The sequence below is a fragment of the Heteronotia binoei genome, chromosome 9, assembly GCF_032191835.1.
Source record: "Heteronotia binoei isolate CCM8104 ecotype False Entrance Well chromosome 9, APGP_CSIRO_Hbin_v1, whole genome shotgun sequence".
Lineage (NCBI taxonomy): Eukaryota > Metazoa > Chordata > Lepidosauria > Squamata > Gekkonidae > Heteronotia > Heteronotia binoei.
In genome coordinates, this window is record NC_083231.1 from 84,430,139 (window position 1) to 84,455,341 (window position 25,203).

The 25,203-nt window shown below is 43.6% G+C and overlaps 1 protein-coding gene across 19 annotated transcripts in view; it reads left to right on the plus strand.

The window, feature by feature from the left end:
- CAMK2D (calcium/calmodulin dependent protein kinase II delta) overlaps positions 1-25,203 on the plus strand; it is a 216,154-nt gene that overhangs the window by 68,285 nt on the left and 122,666 nt on the right. For all 19 annotated transcript variants that reach the window (XM_060246872.1, XM_060246880.1, XM_060246884.1 and 16 more), the window contains exon 3: positions 5,308-5,367. In XM_060246872.1, the coding sequence (XP_060102855.1) occupies positions 5,308-5,367 (60 nt within the window). The remainder of the gene's footprint in view (positions 1-5,307; positions 5,368-25,203) is intronic.

Consider the following 25,203-nt stretch of genomic DNA (forward strand, 5'->3'; position numbering starts at 1 on the left):
AACAGTAGAGAGCGGCTAATATTCTTAAATGATAGTGGTTAAATATTCCCTACAGCCAATATAGGTGGAAGCTTAGCTTTTAACTAGAAGGAGGTGGACTGCTCTGCAGACTGCTGTGATAATTTTACTAAGCACTTGGCAGATAAAATCTCTCACATCTGTTCTGACTTGGACTGTACATTAGCAGCTACAGGATTGGATGGTGCCAGCGTGCCTTGTACGGCCTAAGAATGTGGACAGGATGTTTGGAAGTTTCAGTCTTACCACCTCGTTTGTATGACTCTTGCCCCTCCTGGCTGCTTCAGTTTCAGGAGGAGAGGGAGGGTGGCTGGTAGAGAGTCAGAAAATGCCTCCCTGAGAGATGAGGTAGTTGCTCCTGCAGGTGGTGGTGTGTGTACTCCTAAAGACACCCAGTCTGAACCAGGAAAGTTGAATAACTACTGTCCAGTCTCAAATGTACCATTCTTGAGCAAGGTGATTGCTCACAAGTGGTGGCTGGCCATCTCCAGAGATCCCTGTATGAAGCTGATTATTTAGATTTGTTAGAATCTGGCTTCAGGCCTGGTTGTGGAATTAAAGTGGCCTTGGTTGACCTTGTGGATGACATGCACCAGGAGATGGACAGAGGAAGTGTGTCTCTGTTAATTCTCCTGGATCTCTTGGTAGTTTTTTGGCTCGCCTTTTGGGACTGGGACTGGTAGGCACTGTTCTGCAGTGGTTCCAGTGCTACCTCAAGGGTAGGTTTCAGAGTGTGGTGCTGGGGGACTGCTGCTCTGCCCTTATCCTTTGCCCTACAAGATCCCCCAAGGTTCCATCTTATCCCCTATGTTTTTCATCTATGTAAAGCCACTGGGAGAATTTATCTAGAGATTTGGGCTGAGCTACCACTCATATGCAAATGACACTTGGCTCTATCTTTCAGTACTAGCAGGTCCCAGGAAGACTGGAAATTGTGAATAGGTATCTGGAGGCAGTTTTGGAATGGATGAGGGTAGCTTCTTTGTTGAGGCATCAAAACTTTAAAACTCCCTCCCCAGGGAGATTTGTCTGGTGAAAGATCAGTGTCTTTCACCAGCCAGTGAAGACTTTTTTGTTTGTCCAGCATACCTCCAGTAATTGTAATTGATCTTCCTAGTGTTCTTTGCTTACACTATTTAATGGAATTTTATATTTTTAACTGTATTTACATTGTTTAGATGTTTCTGTGTTATGCCACCTTGTGAACCCTGATTGGGTGGAAAGGTGGTATAAAAATGTTGCAAAGAAATACCTTCATTATAAATGTTATTCATTTGTTTATCTCAATGGGATATCAAGGTCAGAAATGGAGGCTGCTCACTTGGCCTGCAGGAAACAGGGGGGCAAACCTCTCATAAAAGTCTCTTAGGGGCTGTTTGCTGTAACTTCCGAACCGGAAATATTGATCTGTGGCCATTTTAGCACAAATGCCTTTAAAAATGAAAGCTCGTTCCCAGCACTTGCTACCAGACGCTTTGACTGGGGATGCCAGGGATTTAATTTGGTATTGTTTCAAGCAGAGTGCATTTACAATACACACTGACTTGTCCATCAGTACATGCGCTGTATTATGAAGGGCCTGCAGCTCAGTTGTAAAGAGAAGTCAGCCTGAAGGAGTCCTTGAAGAAAACGGGGGTAAGCTTGTTAGAAGCCGACATCACCTCAAGCATGCCCAACTGTACAGAATGGCTGTAGAATTGGCAAAGAGACAGTGATTCTACTTCCTGGCTTGACCACCTGTGAGAATTTAACTAAGGTGCTTGTCACCCTTCTGATTGCCCTCCTCTTCCAAGGTGCTATCCCTTCTCAGTGGCCATTTAAAACCAAACGATTGGTTAATAATAGATGACTCAGAGGAAATCATGAGCTATTCTCCAACAAGCAGAAAATTAGGCTGAAGATCAGAAAATAATTCACTTGTAAATTATTCCTTCAATCACAAGTAATTGCAGCACTCTTTGAGGCCTTTGTTTTGCTAGCTATAATACACTCAGCTTGGTTGTGCTCCAAACTGGCCCGATTTCAAGAACCCAAATTGGCTTGCCGCCTAAACTTAAGGGTTTTATTCTTGCGTTTCAGAAGACTTGTATACTTCAATATTAAGCGATTAACAAGACAATACTAGGCCTGCACTATTCTATTAAATATAGATGGCTTTCAGAATCTTTTAATAATAATCTTTAGCTCACCTTTGCCTACAGATATGAAAACTCTTGAGGAAAGTGAAAACAGTGAGCAGACCTCTCTCCCCCCCCCCATATTTTCTGCGAAAACAGTGAGCAAACTCCCCCCCCCCCCGGTATTTTCTGAGGACCATATTCATTTTTTCAAACAGAAAGATTAGGATTTGGGGTGGGGGGAGGAATCACTGAGCAAAATCCTATAGAATGTTTTCTCTTTTGAAATCAGCAAAATGCTTTTTAAGACAAGATTTACTCAGTCATAATGTAGTATGAAGGGTTTTTTGTGTAGCATGATCTACAGCATTAGAGAATGATAATTCATATGTATGTTGCCAGCACATACAGCAGTTTTTAAGGATATAATGTTATGACAGTTATCAACAGTAAATATGATATAATGTCTGTTATAAAAATGTACAAATGAAGAGGTCAGTATAGGGTTGCCAGTAGGGTTTCTAGGACCAAATCGCCATAGGCAGAGGATGGAGGGGATGTTCCAGGAGTGTGACATGGCCTCACTCCCCATTTCCCCCCAAACAGCAATATCGCATGGAACATACCTGCCTCACCTGAAAGTGATGTGGGCACATTGGTGAGTTGAGGGTGGTGCTGTTTTTTGGACAAAATGCTATGATAAAATCAGTTTCAAATCATAAGAGTTTTGCCCAAAAAACAGTGTCACCCCCCCCCCCCCCCATGTTACCAACATCACTTCCAGGTGACACAGACAAGTCACATGTGATGTAACTGTTTGGAGGAAATGAGGTGGAATTCCTTCCTGTTGACCAGGGGCAGGCAGGGACCTGCAAAATTGGGGGATTGCCTGCCCCCATCAGCCAACTGCTGACTACCTTTGGGAGGCTTGAGACATATAAAACAGCAACACTTTGGCAGTGCAACATAACTTTCAGTATAAATCCAGAAGTGACATTGTTGCATCAGAATTATACTCTAGGACTCCCCTGAAACTTCATGCTTTTACCTGTGGAATTCTAAAAAAATGTTGTACCAAGTGGTGGTATGAGTTGGGGGCTGCTATAGTGGCAGACCTGGCAGCCCAAGTTCAGTATTTAACTCCCCATAAAGTACTTTTGTGACTGCTTTGAGACCATTTTTGTCTAAATAATACAGTTCCTTTTATTTAGAATAAAATGAATATTTTGTTTTCAACTTGTATTTGTTCCTACTTCTTAATTGGCAAAAACACATGCTAAGGTAGCACAGGTTGTATTTGTCTGTCTCACTCATTTATAATTTTTGCTTGTAGAGACATTGTAAATGTCAAGCCTATACCAAATAGTATAATTTTTATTCTGTCTAATGTATAAATGATGCATTTATAATGTTAAAGTAGTAAATAATGTTAAGATGGATAGGAAATAAGTATTGCATATACTTCAGTTTTCCCCTCAATTTAATTTTTTTTTTCTGGGGAGAAAAAAATTAAGAACATTTTCAGTCTCTCTTCCCCCTGACTTTTAAATTTCTGATAATTTTGCTTGTCTACCTAGGCTGTATATTTAAACTACTTTTGACAGTTTATGTTTTTAAAAATCTCCCTCCTGTGCTTTAGTCATTTGGGCATTTTAGGAAGTTGTTTTAACTTTCAACTTTAAAAGCAGTGGCCCTGAAAGAGAACTGTATAGAGGCACTAGAAGCTGAATTAATTCAAATTTAAATTCAGGGTTGTTAAAATATGATGTTGTAGGTCAAGTATGAATGTGGCATAGGATTGCCAGGTCCAACTCAAGAAATATCTGGGGACTTTGGGGTGGAACCAGGAGCAAGGGTGTGACAAGCATAATTGAACTCCAAAGGGAGTTCATCACATTTAAAGGGACCGTGCATCTTTTAAATGTCTTCCCTCCATTTGGAAATAATGGATAAGGGCACCTTCTTTTGGGGCTCAAAAATTTGGACTCCCTGTTCCAATCTTTTTAAAACTTGTGTGGTGTTTTGAGGAGAGGCACCAGATGCTATGCTGAAAATATGGTGCCTCTGTCTCAAAAAGCAGCACCCCCCCCCCCCCGAGCCCCAGATACCCACAGATCGATTCTCCATTACATTTTATGGGAACCATTCTCCATAGGGTATAATGGAGTGCCCAGAAGACATTTTCCTCCCCCCTCCCCACTTTCTGATAGCCTTGAAGCGAGGGGGAGGGCCTCCAAACTGGAACACCCCCTGCCCCCAACTGGGGATTGGCAGGGGGTGTAAATTACCCCTAAATTAGTACAAGAAAAAGACAGTCTTCTCAAATGTCTACTTTTAGGGGCACAGATCTTTTTTTCCTGTCAGTTTTCAAAGCTGTCCTGTTCCCCATGTGATAAAGATTCAGTTCTCTGACTGAATCTACATATTGCCACAGAGGGCCTAATTCCATGAGGATTTTCTCCATACAATGAAGCATTATGCCCACTTTTTCTAAAAGAGATAGCTGACATTATAAGGCAAACCGATAGTAGTAGTAGTAATAATATTTCACATTATGTTGTGCTTCGAAGGTATTTTTATGTTCATCATTCCAGTCATACTTACAAATCCACTACAAAGCACATGAGTCTTATTATCCCCCACATTACAAGTGGTGGTTAAGCAGAGAGGCAGAGCATCTTGTTGAAGACCAAATTGGAAGATCTGAAGTGAGAGCAGCCCAGGTCTAATTCCTAGTGTGTTACAATGATTTTAATAATTGTTTCTGCATGGAATGGCTAATTAACTAACTTAATATGTAAAATAATGAGAGTTCAATTGATCATTTGAAAGTCAATTACTCTCTTATGTTGTATTTCCATCTATTGGTCATATTTTCATCCCACCGGTATTGCTCAGGGTGTAAAAGATTATCATCTCCATTTTATCGTTACAACCTTGCGAGACATTTTAAGGAAAAATAAGAGATTCACTAAAGGCACTCAGCTAGATTGAAGGAGGATTGCGAATCAAGGTCTCTCTGGGTATAGACATGATGGCTCACTGTTCTTTAGTTATTAACATAGAGTCCATATTTCTGCATGTATTACCTCTTGTTTTGTTACACTTTAACAAATAGTCCATCAAATATAAAGCTTCTTGCTAAAATTATGAATCTTAATATTTCCTGCAGATCACCAGAAATTGGAAAGAGAAGCTAGAATCTGCCGCCTCCTGAAACACCCGAACATTGGTAAGGATGTGTAATATATTTAGACTAGGGGTCCCCAATGTGTTATCCTAGGCACCATGACACCTACCAACTGTAAGGTTCTACCAGTTATCGACTCCATAAATCCATGCTCATAGGAATATTGTTAGGATTTATTAATGTCAGATACAAAAGATAACCTTCTGCTAGAAAGCCATTGCCAGGAATGACCAGATAGGCAAAGAGGTTACAATTATACACATCAAAAGACGCAGGCTAACATTATCCCCGCCCCCCTGGGTTCGTTGGTTCCCATAGAAATTCGTGCTGCGCGGCACAAGGCATCTTCCAAGGTTTCCCACCCTAAAGGTCACAATTGCATTCCCAGGCCAAACTGGCCCGTTACTATAACAACTAGATAAAAAAGCTTGTTACAACAATGATATATGTATAACAAGGTCTCTGTCCTCTGTCTCCCTTCTGCACCCACTTAACAAGGTAAAGTTCCAGGTTAGCACTAAAGAAACAAAACTTAACATAGTTCAGAAGAAAGAAATCATGGCAGGCTCAACCTGACACCAACCGGGGAGGGGCATGAACCAGAAAATGAAGTTCATGTCAGTTTGTGGTTTATAGCCAAACCAGTTCTTGGTTTATGGCCCTGCAGACCCCTTTGAAAGGGACCACAGTCCCCTTAAAAAGGGTTTGCAGAAAGTCTGAAAAACAGTTGGACAGTGGGGAGCAGCCTGTTTTGGGCAATCTTAGCAGTCCTTTTAAATTTTAAAGGGACTGCACAATACAGCCTTCAAAAACCTGGAAAACAGCTTAGTGATGGGGAACACATGTTCACTGCCATTCAGCTGTTTGTTAGGCTGTCTTATGTAGTCTCTTTAAAATTCAAAGGGAGAAGGCACTCCCCACCTATCTATTTTTCAGGCATTTTTCTGCACTCTCTTTAAACTTTAAAGAGGCTGCAGAAGACAGCCTGAAAAAGCTATTTTTTGCAGCTTTCCTGGGGAACAGAATGAGTTTAAAGGGAGTCCCTTTAAATTCCTGCTTTCTGCTTTGTCCACAAGCCACCACTAACTGCTTTAAAAGTTTGTGGTAGTTCGTGACGGTAGACCCATCACGAATTTTGGTTTTCAAGCCATGAACAAGGTGAAATTTTTGACAATTTTTGGTTTGTGGTTCAGTTCATGACCATTGCTACTGCCAATACCTTTCCTGTTGCTTGCTAAGTATTTTTAGAAAGTGGCTAGGGCCAGGTGGGACTTTGGTCCAGCAGGGCTTCTGATTGACCATTGGAGTTCTAATTGGCTGTGCAGATTAAAAAAAAAAAATCTTTGTTAGCAGCTGACACCATAGCATAAGGGTCTTCAGTGTGTGACTGAAGGTAAGCTATGTATATTCTTTTAAAAAGGCTTCTTGTAAGGGTCTTCAGTGTGTGACTGAAGGTAAGCTATGTATATGCTTTTAAAAAGGCTTCTTGTTAAGCAGAGCTTCTGCATGAAACACTGAAAAGGTGATGTTATAAGTTATGCATAACCTCATCTCCTGACATTTTGTGGTTGGCTCCACTTCTTTGTCTCAGCTGTTTTGTGGTTGTCTCTGCCTTCATTGGCAGCCTTGAGGAGGGAGTTCCAAAGTTTTGCTGCCACGGCTGAGAAGGCCCTTTCTCAGGCTGCCAGCTTTCAGATGGTGAGACACTTGAATCAGGGCCTCCAAAATGACCAAAGTGGATGGGTAGGTTCATTTGGAAGATGGTGGTTCTTAAAGTATGTTGGCCCCAGGCCATATAGTTTTAAAGGTCAATACAAGCTAGGGATGCCAGCCTCCAGGTATCTCCTGGAATTATACCTCATCTCCAGATTATAGAGATCAGCTCTCCTGGATAAAATGGAAGCATTGGAGGTTGGATTTTATTGGCATCATGTCTCATGGAAGTCCCTCTCCTCTCTAGGCCCAATCCCCAAATCTCCAAGAGGTTCCCAACATAGATCTGGTAACCATACCCACCCCATCCCCTGCTGGTGGTCAGAGGGCACCTAGCAACCCTAATACCAGTACCCTGTAATGAGCCTTGAAGCAAATTGTAGAATTTTTTTTTCAACTTTATAAAATTATCCTTTCCTGCAACTTTTGTTTTTTTAATGGCATTAAATTTTAGTATTATGAACAGAATCCCTCAAGGGCTAAACAGAATGGAAAGCACCCTGATTTTCCCTTACTAATTAAGTTTTCATTTTCTAGCCTGCTTCCTTTTGGAAAGGGCTCACTTTTCCATGTTTGATTAATAACCACTCTGCACTAACACGCTTTTTTCATTTTCATTATGAATGCTGCTCCCCAAATACTTTTCTCCCTATAGCTTTGTGTTGGTATGGAACACTTTATTTCTTTGGTAATGACAGAAACCCTGTGGATCTCTTTAATTATTCCAGCAGCTATCCATGGTTTTAAGTCACTCCCCTCTCTTTAAATATAATGCGTGACTAGTGCAACAGTACATATCCTAGTTGTAAGTAGCTGTAAAACTATTGATGTTCATATAAAATGGGGAAAGTACCATTGCTTGTAGCCTGCATGCTACAGAGGATGGCAAATGTTTTTATTCATTTTATTATTTCCAGATTTCATTTTTATCTCACTTTTCTTCCATCATTGAATTCAGGGTGGTATCTGTGAGGCCTCCAGGAGATTTCCTGCGCCTTTGCTTGGTTTAAGCAGGGTTCATGTATCAGAAACTTTTAAACCATATTCTAGGATAGTATTTTTAAAATAAAAATATTCCCATTTCAGAATGGTGAGATTAAATTGTTTTGTGTTGTGTCATTTACATCACGGGAATGTATCAGTATCCAGATAGTTTTATATTTAATAAAACTCTGGTGTTTTGAGTCTGATTATATTAAAATCAGTTGAAGCAAACAAAGGTGAATGTCTTATGCCAGTAGAAGGAATGAAAACCTGGGCCTGGAGTTCTACCAGAAGTACAGTTGATCTCCAGGCTATAGCAATCAGGCTATGTCCAGGCTATAGTGGGGGGTTTTGCAAGGTGGATATAAATAAATCTGTGTTCCTCCAATAATACAACATCACTTCTGTCAGAAAACTAGAACTGACATTATTGCATCATGGTGATACTCTAGGAGCCCACCAAAACTCAATGGGGAAACAACACTGTCGATCAGAATAGGGTTGCCAGGTTGGTTGTATCAGCAGGCAGAGGATGGGGCTTATTTTTCTAGGAGCAAGAAGGGAGAAGCAGGAAATCAACATGATGTGTTTACATCGCCAGAGAATGGAGCCTGCTGGGGAGAAAGTCTCCCTTCAGTGCAGAAGACTTGGCAGCTCTTCCTGGAGAAAATGAAACCTATTTAGTGTGGATTCTGTAACATCACATCACCACTGATCTTCTTCCCTGGCACAGCTCCCAAATCTTCAGAAATTTTCCAAGCCGAAATTGGCAACCATAATTGCCCAATGTGAATTTCCTGCATTGTGCAGGGGGTTGGACGAGAGGATCCTGAAGGTCCCTTCCAACTCTGTAATTCTATTATTCTATCCTATTCTATTCAGGCGCAGTGATGGGTTCTATTTTCAGGTGTTGCTGCAAGAAAGTAAACATTTCCTCTGAGAAAAGCCTGTTTGAGAGAAATCTTGGAATTTTCTATTTTTCACTGGTAGAAGTTCTAGTTGGATGCAATCCATAACTTTTTTTTTAAAAGCTGTACTTTACATATATATCATATTTTCAAGAGTGCTAAAAAGCTAACACACCCTCAAAGTTGCCCCTGTTTACCAGGACAGTTCCTGTTTTTGTGATATTTGGTTCCAGAAAATATTTTATTTATTTATTGTTATTTATAGTCCACCTTTGTCACAGGGACTCAAGACGCATTAATAATAATAATAAATTTATTTTTATATCCCGCCCTCCCCTGCCAAAGGCAGTCTCAGGGCAGCTAACACGACACGGTATACACCATGATTACAATAAAATACAATATTACTACAGAACAATTAAACAATTAAAATAGTTAAAATTACATTCATAAATTAAGTTAAAATTAAATAGACAGTTAGACCATTATAAATTATAAATTCCAGTGCTACAGTTCAGACTATGTATAAGATGGCTAGATGTCATTTCCCGGGTTTCATCTTAATGCGAGCTGAAAGAGGGCAGTTTTGCAAGCCCTGCGAAACTGATTTAGGTCTCGCAGGGCTTGCACCTCTTCTGGTAGTTGATTCCACCATTGGGGAGCCATTGTTGAGAAGGCTTACTCCCTTGTCGTTTTCAATCTAACCTCCCTTGGTCCAGGGACTTTTAAAAGATTTTGTGAACTAGATCTCAGTGCTCTCTGAGGAACATATGGGGAGAGGCGGTCCCTAAGGTAGGCAGGTCCTCGACCATATAGGGCTTTAAAGGTAATAACCAGCACCTTATAGCGAACTCGGTACACAATCAGCAGCCAGTGCAGGTCCCTCAGCCTAGGCTGCACATGTTCCCACCGAGGTAGTCCCACTAACAGCCTGGCCGCCGCATTCTGCACTAGCTGCAGTTTCCGCGTTCGGTATAAGGGCAGCCCCATGTAGAGGGCATTACAGTAGTCTAGCCTCGAGGTGACCGTTGCGTGGATCACAGCTGCCAGGTCTCTACGTTCCAGGAAGGGGGCCAACTGCCTCGCCCTCCTAAGATGGAAGAAGGCGGATTTAGCAGTGGCAGCTATCTGGGCCTCCATTGTCAAGGAAGGCTCCAGTAGCACTCCCAAACTCTTGACCCTGCGCACTGGAATCAGTGACGCACCGTCAAAGGTTGGTAGGGAGATCTCCCCTCCTGCCCCCCCGCGACCTACGCAAAGGACCTCAGTCTTCGCTGGATTCAGCTTCAGCCCACTCAGCCTGAGCCAATCTGCCACGGCTTGCAACGCCCGGTCCAGATTTTTAGGGACATCGTCAGTCCGGCCGTCCATCAATAGATAAAGCTGGGTGTCATCAGCATACTGGTGGCAGCCCAGCCTATACCTCCGGGCAATCTGGGCAAGGGGGCGCATGTAGATGTTAAATAACATCGGGGAGAGAACTGCCCCCTGAGGCACCCCACAGTTAAGTGGGTGTCTCTGGGACAGCTCTCCTCCAATCGCCACCCTCTGTTCCCGATCTTCAAGGAAGGAGGAGAGCCACTGTAAGGCTAGCCCCCAAATTCCTGCATCGGCGAGGCGACGGGTCAGCAGCCGGTGGTCGACCATGTCGAACGCCGCTGAGAGGTCTAACAACAGCAATACTGCCAAGCCGCCTCGATCCAGATGTCGCCGGAGGTCATCCATGAGGGCGACCAGAACTGTCTCCATCCCATGGCCCGGGCGGAAGCCGGACTGATATGGATCTAAGGTGGAAGCATCATCCAAAAAGTCCTGCAACTGCAACACCACAGCCCTCTCTATAATTTTGCCCAAAAAGGGCAAATTTGAGACCGACCGGTAATGAGCCGATTCGGCCGGGTCTGATGTAGCCTTTTTCAGGAGAGGGCGGACCACTGCCTCTTTCAGGGGTGTTGGAAAGAGACCCTCTGAAAGAGATCTATTTATGATGTCCCGTATAGGACATCTTAGCTCCTCCTGGCAAGCTCTAATTAGCCAGGAGGGGCATGGGTCCAGATCACAAGTTGTTGGGCGTGCTGTGACAAGAATTCTGTCGACTTCCTCCAAGCTGAGTGGGTCAAAGCAGTCCAAGATCAAACTAGAAGACACGCATTGGGTCTCGAGTTCACTTACTGTGTCTAAATTGGCAGGGCAGTCGTGGTGGAGCGACTGGATCTTGTCTGCAAAAAATTTCGCGAAAGCCTCACAGCCTATCTCCAATTCTTTAGCGTTTGGATTGCCCTGTGGCAATGTAGTAAAATTCCGAATTACCCTAAACAATTGTGCTGGGCACGAGTTTGCAGACGCAATCTTGGCCGCAAAGTATGTTTTCTTTGCAGCCTTGACTGCCATCTCATAGAACTTCATAAACTTCCTATAAGATGTTCTAGCCGCTTCATCATGGGTACGCCGCCATTGCCTCTCTAGCCGTCTGAGACCTTGTTTCAGCTGGCGTAACTCTGGGGTATACCACGAGGCCAGCCTAGTCCGAGGTCGTAGAGGGCGTCGAGGAGTGATCTCATCGATGGGCCTAGAGAGCCGGGTATTCCGGGTCTCAACCAGGCCATTGAGGGAATCGCCAGAGGGCCAGGAATCCCGCAGAGCCATTTGGAACCGTTCCGGGTCCATCAGGCTCCGCGGGCGAGCCATAATACGCTCGTCGCCTAAATAGGTTTGGGGTGGCATATCTACACGACCCCTGAGGGCGAAGTGGTCCGACCACGGCACCGCTTCAGTGGTTATATCGTCCACTGTAACCCCGGCCGGAAAGTTCAGGTCTAACGTGTGCCCAGCCTGGTGAGTGGGGGTTGTAACAAATTGAGGGAGTTCTAGCATCGCCATGGAAGACACTAGGTCCGTCGCCTGACTGGAGGTGGGGTCATCAGCATGGACGTTGAAGTCACCCTGGATTACCAGCCTTGGGTGCTCCAGCGCCCAGCCTGTCGCCGCCTCGAGCAGGGACGGTAAGGCGCTAGCTGGTGTGTTAGGCATACGGTAAAACCAGCCAGATCACCAACCCCTCTCCAGCCTCCCATGCCAGACCGGCACATTCAATACCCTCGATCCTTGGGGCCGGGAGCGCCCTAAGGGGGTAAGCCTCTCGTATAAATACTGCCACTCCTCCCCCCCGCCCGCTAGTCCGCAATTGGTGGAAGACTGAATAACCTGGGGGAGCTGTTTGTGAGAGGGCTACTGTATCACCCTCTCGGTTCCAGGTTTCAGTCACGCAAGCCAGGTCCGTGTCCTATTTGAGTAAAAACTCTCGAAGGACTGAGGTCTTGTTATTAATGGACCTGGCATTGGATAGCACCAATGACGGAGACGGGTTATTCAACCTGGCCCTGCAACTTGTCACCCTTGGGATGGGACACAGATTGGAGGAGGACTGAGCACTATCCTGTCTCAGTCTTCCTCCCTTACTCCATCTGTTCCCACCACCATACCTCCCCCTTCCTAGGAGCACTGGAATCCCTGGACCAGTCATTCCCCGCTGGTGGCAGCCGCTGTCTTAGCCACCCTCAAGCACTACTGTCACTACTACCCCCCAAACCACTCCGCCCTACTAGGTCCCAGTGTTCGAATTAACCCAATTAATACCCCAACCCTCAATTTCCTATGTATATTAATTGGTAAAAATACAAATCGAATAGCCTAATTAATTATAGTCCCGCCCTATTAGTCATCATTAAATTAATTAGCTAAAAATTTATATACGGTTCAATCCAATATATACAATGAATAGATCAAATGAGTTAATTAATAAAAATTTTCCTTTTAAAACTAGTAGTCCAAGAGTAGGTGGAGGTAGGCTGTTATTGAGTGCAGTATATGCTCTTCTATTTAAAGTTATGCAAGGCAGATTATTAGAGATGATAAAGTTTACATTACATATAGTGAGTCAGTACAATCAACAAAATGGGACATTCAATGGCCAGTATATTAGGATTTTAGAAGTCTGGAACAACCAGAAGGTACTGAAGCATAGCATAGATATTGACATAACATATTAAGCAGTTTTCATCCCAGTTTTTGAGTTTTGAGTCCCCCCGCCACCAAAAAAAAAAGCTAGTATGCGGTAGAGAGCCCTTGCTGTCCTTCTACCTTTCCTCTCAAATTGACGGACCTTATCTTAAAAGTTGAACACTCTTTGAGTTGCACCTATTCTATAAGAAGTATACCTACCTCAGTTGTAAAATCAAACATTGTGTTTTTAATTTTCCAAAGTTTTTGAAAAGGGAAACTTTTGTCTGGTCATTTTACCAACCTTTTTGTTGCAGGTAAAAAGATAGTTGAAATGAGAGGAAGTAAAAAAAACAGTATCTTAATTTTTTGTCATCTATGAAGAAGACATTGTTGACCAAGATAGAGGCAGCATTACAGTATTAGCTATGCATGGAAAATATGTATTATAAAAAGACAAGTGGCAATAAGGGTGTACAAAGTTAACTTATTTTCTGATAAATATGACCTCCTAGGCTTCTTATCCATGTACCAGGAGGCATTTTATATCATTGGTTACTAAGTCTTACATTTTGGTCTATGTATTTTTAGAAGATGTTATACACATTTATCAAAGAAGACTGGACACATTTAATGAGTCAGTGTGAGGATTGCCAGCCTCCAGGGAGAACAGGAAATCTCTTAGAATTACAACTGATCTCCTGATGACAGAGATCAGTTTTCCTGGAGAAACTTGCAACTTCATAGGATGCTATACATAAGCTGTTATACTTTACGGAGGTCTCTTCCCTTCATGATTTTCTTAACTTAGAATTTGACAACCATATGAGACTTACCTCTTCCTTGACTCATCCCCAAGGAAATAATCATGTAAACAATATTAAGGAATATTAACTCTGGATATTAACAATATCTAAGGTTGCCAACTCTAGATTGGGAACCTTGCCTGGGTAGAGTTTGGAGAACAGGGGACCTCGGCAGGGATGTTCTGCCATACAGTCTACCCTCCAGTACAGTCTGTCCTCCAAAGCAGCCATTTTTTTCCAGTGGAACTGATTTCTGTAGTCTGGAGATTTCTTGTAATTCTGAAAGAACCCCAGACCTTTCCTGGAGGTTAGCAACCATAACAACATCTCTCTGTACATAAGAACATAAGAGAAGGCATGTTGGATCAGGCCAATGGCACATCCAGTCCAACACTCTGTGTCACAGTGGCCAAAAAAATTATACACACACACACACACACACACACATATATATACACAGACTGTGGCTAATAGCCACTGATGGACTTCTGCTCCATATTTTTATCTAACCCTCTCTTGAAGCTGGCTATGCTTGTAGCCGCCACCACCTCTGGTGGCAGTGAATTCCACATGTTAATCACCCTTTGGGTGAAGAAGTACTTCCTTTTATCCGTTTTAACCTGACTGCTCAGCAATTTCATTGAATGCCCACAAGTTCTTGTATTGTGAGAAAGGGAGAAAAGTACTTCTTTCTCTATTTTCTCCATCCCATGCATAATCTTGTAAACCTCTATCATGTCACCCTGCAGTCAACGTTTCTCCAAGCTAAAGAGCCCCAAGCGTTTCAACCTTTCTTCATAGGGAAAGTGTTCCAACCCTTTAATCATTCTAGTTGCCCTTTTCTAGACTTTTTCCAATGCTATAATATCCTTTTTGAGGTGCAATGACCAGAATTGTACACAGTATTCTAAATGAGACCGCACCATCGATTTATACAGGGGCATTATGATACTGGCTGATTTGTTTTCAATTCCCTTCCTAATAATTCCCAGCATGCCGTTGGCCTTTTTTATTGCAATCACACACTGTCTTGACATTTTCAGTGAGTTATCTACCACAATCCCAAGATCTCTCTCTTGGTCAGGCTCTGCCAGTTCACACCCCATCAACTTGTATTTGTAGCTGGGATTTTTGGCCCCAATGTGCATTCCTTTGCACTTGGCCACATTGAACCTCATCTGCCATGTTGACGCCCACTCACCCAGCCTCAACAGATCCCTTTGGAGTGCCTCACAATCCTCTCTGGTTCTCACCACCCTAAACAATTTAGTGTCATCTGCAAACTTGGCCACTTCACTGCTTATTCCCAACTCCATATCATTTATAAACAAGTTAAAGAGCATGGGACCCAGTACTGAGCCCTGCGGCACCCCACTGCTTACCATCCTCCACTGCAAAGACTGCCCATTTATACTCACTCTCTGCTTCCTATTAATTAGCCAGTTTTTGATCCACAAGAGGACCTGTCCTTTTACTCCATGACTCTCGAGCTTACTAAGGAGCCTTTGATGAGGAACTTTATTTAAAGCTTTCTGGAAGTCAAGGTTAATAACATCTATTGGGTCTCCTTTGTCCACATATTTATTCACCCCCTCAAAGAACTGTAACAGTTTAGTGAGGCAAGATCTTCCCTTACCTAACCCATGCTGAGTCTTCCTCAATAACTCGTGTTCATCAATGTGCCTACTCATTCTGTCCTTGATAATGGTTTCTACCAACTTTCCCGGTATTGAAGTCAGACTGACTGGCCTGTAATTTCCTGGATCTCCCCTGGAACCCTTTTTAAAGATGAGGGTGACATTTGCTACCTTCCAGTCCTCAGGAACAGAGGCAGATTTCAATGAAAGATTACATATTTTTGTCAGAAGATCCACAAGTTCAACTTTGAGTTCTTTCAGAACTCTTGGATGTATGCCATCTGGACCTGGTGACTTATTAGTTTTTAATTCGTCTATCAGTTGTAGGACCTCCTCTCTTGTCACCTCAATCTGACTCAGGTCTTTCAACACCCCTTCCAAAATAAGTGGTTCTGGAGCAGGCAAACACTTCTCATCTTCCACAGTGGAGGCAAAAAATGCATTCAGCTTCTCAGCCATTTCCCTATCCTCCTTCAGTAATCCTTTTACCCCTTGTTCATCCAAGGGCCCCACTGCCTCCCTGGCTGGTTTCCTTCATCTAATATATTTGAAGAAATGTTTATTGTTGGTCTTTATTTTTTTCCCCAATATGCTCCTCATAGTCCCTTTTTGCCTGCCTGATCACAGTCTTCCATTTGATTTGCCACAGCCTGTGTTCCCTTTTATTAATCTCACTTGGACTAGCTTTCCACCGCTTAAAGGAGTCCTTCTTACCTTTTACAACTTCCATTACTTTGTTTGTTAACCATGCAGGCCTTTTCTTATACCTGTTTGTGCCTTTCCTAACTTGTGGTATATATTTTATCTGAGCTTCTAGGATTGTAGTTTTAAATAGCCTCCAAGCTTCCCCAAGGGTTTTCACTGTATTTACCTTTCCTTTCAGTTTCCTCTTCACATACCTACTCATCTCAGAGAGTTTACCCCTTTTAAAGTTAAACGTGGTCGTGCTGGTCTTTTGGGGCAACTCTCTATTTATACAAATGGTGAAATCAAATAACGTTATGGTCACTGCTCCCAAGCGGTGCGATCACTTTTACATCTCTCACCAGGTGTTAGGCATTACTTAGGACCAAATCCAGGATCGCCGCACCCCTGGTAGGTTCTGTGACCATGTGCTCCATAGCACAGTCATTGAGAGCATCCAGAAACTCAATCTCTTTCTCTCGACCTGAACACACATTGACCCAATCAATATGCGGGTAGTTAAAATCACCTATTACAACACAGTTTTTACGTTTAGCCGCTATCTTTAATCCTTCCATCATATTATAATCATCCTCTGTCTTTTGATTTGGTAGGCGATAACAAACTCCCATAGTTAAATTACCTTTTGGGCCCTCTATTTTGACCCAAAGCATTTCTAGAAGGGAATCTAATTCTTTGACCTCAGTCTTACTGGACTGTATATCCTCTCTGACCTACAGAGCCACCCCACCTCCAACGCTTCCCTCCCTATCCTTCCAATATAACTTATATCCAGGAGTCACTGTGTCCCACTGATTCTTCTCATTCCATCAAGTTTCTGAAATTCACACAATGTCTATGTTTTCCCCCAACACTAAACATTCCAACTCACCAATTTTACTTTGAACACTTCTAGCATTTGTATACAAACATCTATAATTTCCCAGGCAAGTTAGGCCCACAACCTTCCTCCTGCCGCCTTGAGACTTTGGCAGACACTCCATACTGTTTGTCACCAACTCAGTGGACAACTCTGATCCATTACCCGGTAGAAAAGTAACAGCTAACCCTTCATCTCTTTGAGATGAGTCCTCCCAAACCAGAGACATTTCATCTCCTGTCAGCTTTCCCCCAAGATTTAGTTTAAAAACTGCTCTGCCACCTTTTTGATTTTAAGCGCCAGCAGCCTGGTTCCATCTGGGGACAAGTGGAGACCGTCTCTTTTGTACAGCTCCCGCTTGTTCCAGAAAGCATCCCAGTGCCTAACAAACTTAAACCCTTCCTCCTTACACCATCGTCTCATCCACACATTGAGACTTCTAATTTGTGCCTGTCTCTCCAGCCCTGCACGTGGAACAGATAGCACTTCTGAGAAGGCTACCTTGGCGGTCCTGGCCTTAAGTCTCCCGCCTAGCAGCCTAAATTTTTCCTCCAAGACCTCACGACTGCATTTCCCCACATCATTGGTGCCAACATGCACCACGACCACTGGCTCCTCCCTAGCACTATCAGCCTATCTACTACATGCGTAATATCTGCTACCTTTGCACCAGGCCGGCAAGTCACCATACAGTCAGTACGTGGTTTTGCCACCCAGCTGTCTACTTGCCTAAAGATCGAATCACCAACTACCAAGACCCCCCCCCCCTCCCTGTCCAGGGATGGTTCCTTGGCGCGAAAGGATACCCGCTCACCAACTGAAGAAGAGGTCTCTTCTGAGGGCGCATTCCCCTTATCCTCAACATGGTGCCGTATTCCCTCTCAACCCTCATGCTCCCTGGCAGCAATGGGGCTGCCACGTTTGGAGCAGGGCTCATCTAATATGTCCCCGAGAGTCTTCCCTGAGTGCCTGACTGTCTCTGCTTCTCCAGGTCAGTCACCTTGGCCTCAAGGGTACGAACTCGTTCCCTGAGGACCAGGAGCTCCTTGCATCGAGAACACACCCAAGTCTTCTGTCCTGTGGGCAGATAGTCATACATGTGACACTCAGTGCAAAACACTGGAAAGCTCCCACCCCCTTGCTGGCATTCTACCTTCATGATAGCTTTTTAAAAAAATATACAGTCCCCTTTTAAATCCTGTTTGTAATATATGTAGCATATGTAATACCTGTGTGAAAGGCCAACATGTACGGAGGTAGAAGAGAAACAAGCATGGTGACCCTGTCCCCTCCTATACATGTTCCCTCAAATGTGGGCAAACCGGTTATATGTGCACAAGCTGTATGCATCAGCTTCATCCTCATGATCATGGATGAGCCAATACACACATATATTATGCCCATGTTTGGGTGAATGCATGTAGGATAGCACAGGGCCATTGTTCTCTGTTGCAAATATGGACAGTATCAACATATTCATTTCTGCACTTCAACAATACACATTGAGCCCTGTACACAGATATGTTGTATCAGCAGGTCTAGCTTCATAGGGAAATGAATGTGATTCATGCATGTGTTTCCTCCACTGCTGTTGACTGTTCCCAAACCATTTTTGTTCATATGCCTGCAAATTCCCTGGAGAAATAAAAGTGTGAAGCTGGTTATGGTTGGGGGGTGGTTGCAAAGAATGGATAGTAACTTTGTGAACTGGGCCACAGAAATCTCTGAATAACCCAAAATAAACAACAGAGGTTTGACTGAAACAGCTTCAAATTCTGTATTCATGGAGACTGTAGAACATATATTGCAGATAGTGTTAGATCATTGCAAAATGGCTCTCACTTTGCTATGATCTGTTATTTGCCAGCAGTGTGTTTTTTAAGGGAAGACAATGGCAATTGACCACTTAGCCTATCAACAGGGTTGGGCAGTCAGACCAGGACTGCAACACACTTTAATGAGCCTTCTTGTTGAGGCTAGCCATTTGCTGGCTAAAGCTTCCTACCATCATTAAACTGTGTGGGATTTGCTAGTCTCTGTATGACTGAGAAGGGTTTTGTGGTTCTTCTCATATTGGCTAGGAGAAGTTCCTTACTTTTGCCTGCTTGATACCATTTGAGTAAAGGTTTTACATTAAGGTTAAATAGGCTGGCTTAGTCTGGATGAGCCCTAGCCTGACAAATAGGCAGGATTTGTGTAGGTTAGGTACATCAACCTAATTAGATTAACCAGGATTGTGAGGAATCTGTGCCTGGAGTAGAAGTAACCAAACCAGGTACTGCATCCTGACCATCCCAAGTGACTGGGTAGAGAATTGTCTTGGCATTGAGCATTTTCCTATGAACTTGCACTGTCACCAGAATAGGGAGCATCTCTTGACACGTTTTTTGTGTCCAAGCCAGAAAAAGCAAGCTATGGTTATATAGAACAGTGGCAACCTTTGACTCAGGATGTTTCTGCCCAAATGCTAGTAGACACATTAGATAGTTTCATGACAAACCTGTGCTAATAAAATGTAATCTAAACTGCAGCTAAGTTTAGCTTCTCCTACATGTTTTCTGATATCTTCATCGATGGTGTGTGGTAGTACACCTGGGGGCAGAAATTTGGATTGTATAGACAAGTCCAAATGTTTGCAGTATTTCTAAGGGTGATTGCTGCAACCAACTTTTAAATGCTTTTGTGAAGTTGGACTGCAAGTCTAGAGATTGACTAATTTTGTGGCATATGCAGGCCTGTAGCCAGAAAATTTTGCGTGGAGGGGCTCTGGAGATAAAAAAAATTGGGGTGGGGCTTGGCTGCTTCTTCCCTCCAGCAGCCAGCGCTCTCTCGCGTTTTGCTCTTTCCCTTGCTCTCCCTCTCCCTCACTGTTGCTCTCTCACTCTCCACTTCACTGTCACTCTCCCCCTCACTGTTGCTCTCTCCCACCCTCTCTGAGAGCCAGTTTGGTGTAGTGGTTAAGTGTGTGGACTCTTATCTGGGAGAACCAGGTTTGATTCTCCACTTCTTCACTTGCAGCTGCTGGAATGGCCTTGGGTCAGGCATAGCTCTCATAGGAGTTGTCCTTGAAAGGGCAACTGCTGTAAGAGCACTCTCAGCCCCACCGACCTCACCAGGTGTCTGTTGTGGCGGGGGCGGGGAAGGTAAAGTAAACTGTGACCGCTCTGAGATGCTGAGGTTCAGAGTATAGGATGGGATATAAATCCAATATCATCTTCTCCTCCTCCTCTCCCTCCCTCCCTCCCTCTCTCTTCCTCCCTTTTCTTCAGTCCTGCTGGCCTAATTAGAACATACTGTAGTCCATTTTAGGTTGGCAAAGCTCTGCTTTTTGGGCAAAACTCTGGTAAAATCGCTCTCAAACTATAGAGTTTTGTCCAAAGAACTGAGTGTTGCTACAAGATATTTCCAACATGATGATGTCACTTCCACTTGACATCAGCACATCGCATTTGAGGGTGGAATTTTCCCCCAATGGTCAGCCAGCTGGAGGCAGGCAGGCCCAAAAAACTGGGAAATCCCCTGCCCCCAACTGGGGAATGGCATCCCTACTTTGGTTTCAGGCTGAGTTAAATTGTCCTTTATTTTTATCTGCTGTGTATATCCAAACTGTCTTTCTTTAGGTAGAAATGTTAAAATACCCATTGCAAGCTTTACTAGTTGCCTCAGTAGTAAACAATCTGTTTTTGCTAGCTTGTAATTGGAAGTGCTAATGCTTCCATATACTTCTAAACACTCTTGTATCAACAGCGATGCTTCTAAGCATCACACTTAGCCTAAAGTGGTATTGAATAAAACAAATATGCTTGTTAGCTACTGTTTAGAACTCACAGCTAATGTAACCAGAATCTCATTTTACATTCTAAGATGGAAAAGAACTGCTGAGAAAAATACAGCCAACCACTATGTGGTAGAAAAAGTCAAGTTCTAGACCTTGCAATTACAAACTCAGGCAATATTTCTATATTAAAATTAATTGGGATAGTGTGGTTTAGCACAACCAACAACTTGCTAATCCTTTAGAATTATTTTTAAAGTCTATGAATTGTTGAGCTCCCATTCCATATTACGATTTACTTTTTAAAATTCTGTCATTTTCTAGCAAGGCTTGGTGCACAGGAGGACAGGGGGGACTACAATTCAAGAAGCAGAAGTGCAAAGATCTCTTCGGCTTACAGAATTCATTATCTGGTTCTTAAGCTCTTGTTCTGCATTTCCAGTGCTTTGAATACTGGATAGTGAGAAGTGATGTGTGTCTTCAGCTGAAGCTTGGATGAATTTTTTTCAGTTTTTTTTTTAAAGATACTATTATAGTATAAAGCTACTTCAGCATTTATGGCACATTGCTTTCATCCCCAATGTATGGTGGGTGTGAGCCAAAGGTTAAAACCACATGATTTCACCCTATATTTTCCTCCTCCTCAAAACATTTGAATCATGTCTGAATAAACCTTTAGAGGGTGATGAAGCAGCATATGTGGAAGGTCAGAAAATGCTAAACAAGTATGAGATAACAGTAAGTCTGTGCCTTTTAAGTACTTATCAGGCTATATTTTTTATGTACTAAGATTCAGTCTTAAGCACAGAGACTAGGAAGGAATACCCACTGAAATAAGTAGAATGTCAACCCATATGAATGTGTTAGCCTGTGACCTTATGCCATATATGTAGATATCAAAGCTCCCACAGAAACAACAGATGTTCCTTTTTTCCACTATAACTTTTACTTTCTAAAAAATACAGCATTGATTTAAAAATGCTTAACATTTCATTCTTCTCACGACGTGGTGCTTAAAATGCCCTGCTGGCAAAAGACTCCATTGAATTCACTTCAATAGTGTTTGTGCCCTTGGAGCATTTTGAAGGTCAAGCTGCTTGTTGGTAGAAAGTTGTGTATTTGGAGCAGTAGTTCCCAAGCTTCATATTCGTTTCCAGGATGTAATAGGCTGCTACTCTAACTCTACTTGTTGAGTTGCTATACACTATCTAAACTGAGACTGGATCATAAACTGTGGATTAGCGCTGGGAATGTGATACATTCTAGTTTGTGTGGACATGTATTATTACTATTAGTTAATTCATGATAGTATCTCTTAAAACAAAAGGGAGGCTTGAGGAAAGACTTAACAGATTTACAGTGGATTCCTCAACAGATCTTCACAGAATCCTGTTCAGGTCCATTTAATGGAGTATATTCCCACAAAAGTGTCTTTAGGATTACACTTCTATCATAGGTAAGCTTTTGTGAGTTAGAGCCCTTTCCTCAGGTGTATGACCTCAGTCAACAGATGGATATGGCAAGGAAAAAAATGTGAACAGTGGCACTACAAGGCTACAAAATGCAAGCAGTAGTCTGTTGCATTTTGATGCAAAACTCAAAAAGCCATCTAAGATTACTACAGTAACTTTAAATGTTTTTATTGTTGTTTTATTATGAATTACGAGCCGCCCTGGGCAGGATATAAATCCAGTAAACCTAAACTATTCACAATATATGTAAGTGATGATAAAACAGCCTCCTTCTCCAGTAGTCCCAGTAGTGGGTCAGTCCTGACCAATGGGAATATAGCTCCTCCTCTCCGTAGGCAGGGCCAGCAAAACAAGTTCCTTCCAGGAGGGGGTGCTATTCCCCTTAACTTTGAGTTTTGCTTGGCCAGCTGAGCTTCGGCTCAACTTTGCAAAAAAATAAAGTAAAAAAATAAATAATAATAGTAATAAGACTGCAGAAGCAGCGAGGAAAGGGACGGGGCAGCTTACTCTTCCCCCTTCCCTTGGCACCTGAAGCTTTCTGGAGTCCGGCAGAAGCCGGGAGACCCAGAAACATGGCTGCAGTTTTCCCCACGCCTCCCTGAACAGTGGCAAGCGGCAGAGACTGCAGATGACCGGGGCGGAGATAGCAGCACATGCATCGGTGGCCCCACGAACATCCTAAGCCTCTGTACGGATCTGGCAGCACGCACAAGGCAGACAGGATGGCGACGAACTCCTCCTCCCTCCTGAGGAACAGGTAGGGTCCCAGAGACCCATGGAATGGGGGTTTTGATGGAGGAGGAAGTTCAAGAATGGGGAAAGTAGGGCGGCCTGTGCAAGGCTGCCTGGGGGAGGACTTAATGAATAGTCTGCCCCCCAAAAAACCCTTCCTCTCGCTGGCAAAACTGAGCCTCAAGGGCCCCTAGTGCCAGGGTTTTTCCAGAAGGCACAACAGCACTAGTCCAGAAGCTGATTACTTCCATAAAGGAAGAACAGGCAGAGAGGAGGTCCAGAGCATGAAAGGGAGTCCCACAGCCCAGTAGCAAGGCCTAAACAGGGCCTACAGGGTGTGGAAGGGGAAGGAAAATTTAGGCGGGAAAAGCGGCCAATTTGTGTCTTTGCTTTTTACAGTATCCTGGGCACTTCAAAATGGCTACCCTATCTGAATCCCTCAAGGCCAAGGACACAGCTATATGTGATTTGGACTTGTCTGACTCCCCCTCTCAAGAGGACCAGACAGAAAGCCCAATAGTGGATTTATCTGGAACAGAGGCCAAGGCAAATCTCTTTGCCTGGATCCAACAGATAGTTAAACAAGAAGTACAGTCTAGCAAAGAGGATCCTAGTCAGACCCCCAAGCTGAAGTCTAAAAAATGCACAAAAAAGGCTAAGCATCTGGTGGAGGAGGAAGTTGAGACTGCCCCTTCACAGAGAAAGAAGAGACACATAGATTTGGAAAGTTTTCAAGCATCTGAGCTAGGGGAAGACTCTGAGGACTCAGAACTATCTTCCTCAAAGGAAGAAGGAGAGCTTTCTGAGGAAGAAGTGGAGATAATTCAACCATCTCAGAATAAGTTGTTTCCCCCTGACATTTATTCACGGCTCTTTGTCAGAGCCTTGGAACTGAATTATGACCCTAAACTTAAAGAGGAAGAGGAAACAGATTTCCCAATGGGGTCAGAGAAAACTATTCCTAAGGCCAGATCTAAGCCACAGCTGGTACCACTGCCATCAGGGTTTTTCTCCATTATGAAGGCAGAATGGGAACATCCAGCCAAACCAAAGGCAACCCATTCAGTTTTTTCCATGTTTTACACTCTTATTCCAGAGGCCATGAAACGGCTCAAGCTGCCCAGAGTGGATGACCCAGTTAACAGCCTTGCCTCCTCTTTCATCCTACCATTGGATGCCAGTGGCACACCAAAGGACCCCACGGATAAAAGGATTGAACAAGCCCTACGAAGGGATTTTGAAGCTTCAGCCACCTCTTTGCAGGCATCAGTGTCGGCTTCTTTGGCTGTCAGAGCCATTTATTCGTGGGCTTCAGAATTGGCCAAGGCGGAACAAGACTTGCCCAAGGAAGTTAAAGATGAGCTAAAGAAGATTGCCTTGTCTGCGGCCTTTGTGGTGGACACCACTCTGGACGCTATGCAACAATCTGCGAGAGCCATAGCCTCGAGCGTGATGGTTCGACGGAACGCTTAGCTGTGAAACTGGGACGCAGATCCGTCTGCAAGATCCAAAGTAGCAGCAGTCCCTTTTAAAGGCGATTTACTCTTCGGCCAAGGCCTAGAGCGCTACCTGGTGGAGGATAAGGATAAGAATAAGGTTCTTCTATCCAAAAAGCGGGACAGATATAAGAGATGCTTCCAGCTCTTTCGGGATCAAAGGAGGGACTCCAAGTCGAATTACTCCAAATCCTATAGGGGAAGATGGCAACAGAGGCCCGCGGTTCCAGATCTTCATCTTTCAATATCAAAGGGCAGTCCTCCAAAGGCCCGAGGAAAGGCAATACCACCTGACTATGCCCAGAACAGTCCCCCAGGGGCTATAGGGGGCTGTCTCCAATTCTTTGCCAAAGTGTGGAGACAGACAATAACAGACAGATAGGTGGTGGAGACGGTGTCCAAGGGCTACAGTATAGAATTCAATACAGTTCCACGAGACAGATTCCTGGAAGTTCTCAGGAACAAGTCTCCTCAAAAACATCAGCTTTTGCTATTAGCCATCCTCCATCTCCTCGAGATAGGGGCTATACAACCGGTGCCGGAAGAGGAGAGGACCCAGGGTGTCTACTCGATCTTCTTCATCATCCCAAAAAAAGATTGGGGATGTGAGAGCAATCTTAGACCTGAAATGGCTCAACAGAAAGGTGGAGACGAAGAAGTTTCGGATGGAAACCTTGTGGTCGATCCTCCTAGTCCTACAAAAAGGGGACTTTCTGGCATCGATAGATCTATCCGAGGCCTATTTACATATACCAATTCAGCAGGGGCACCACCGTTTTCTGAGATTCTCGT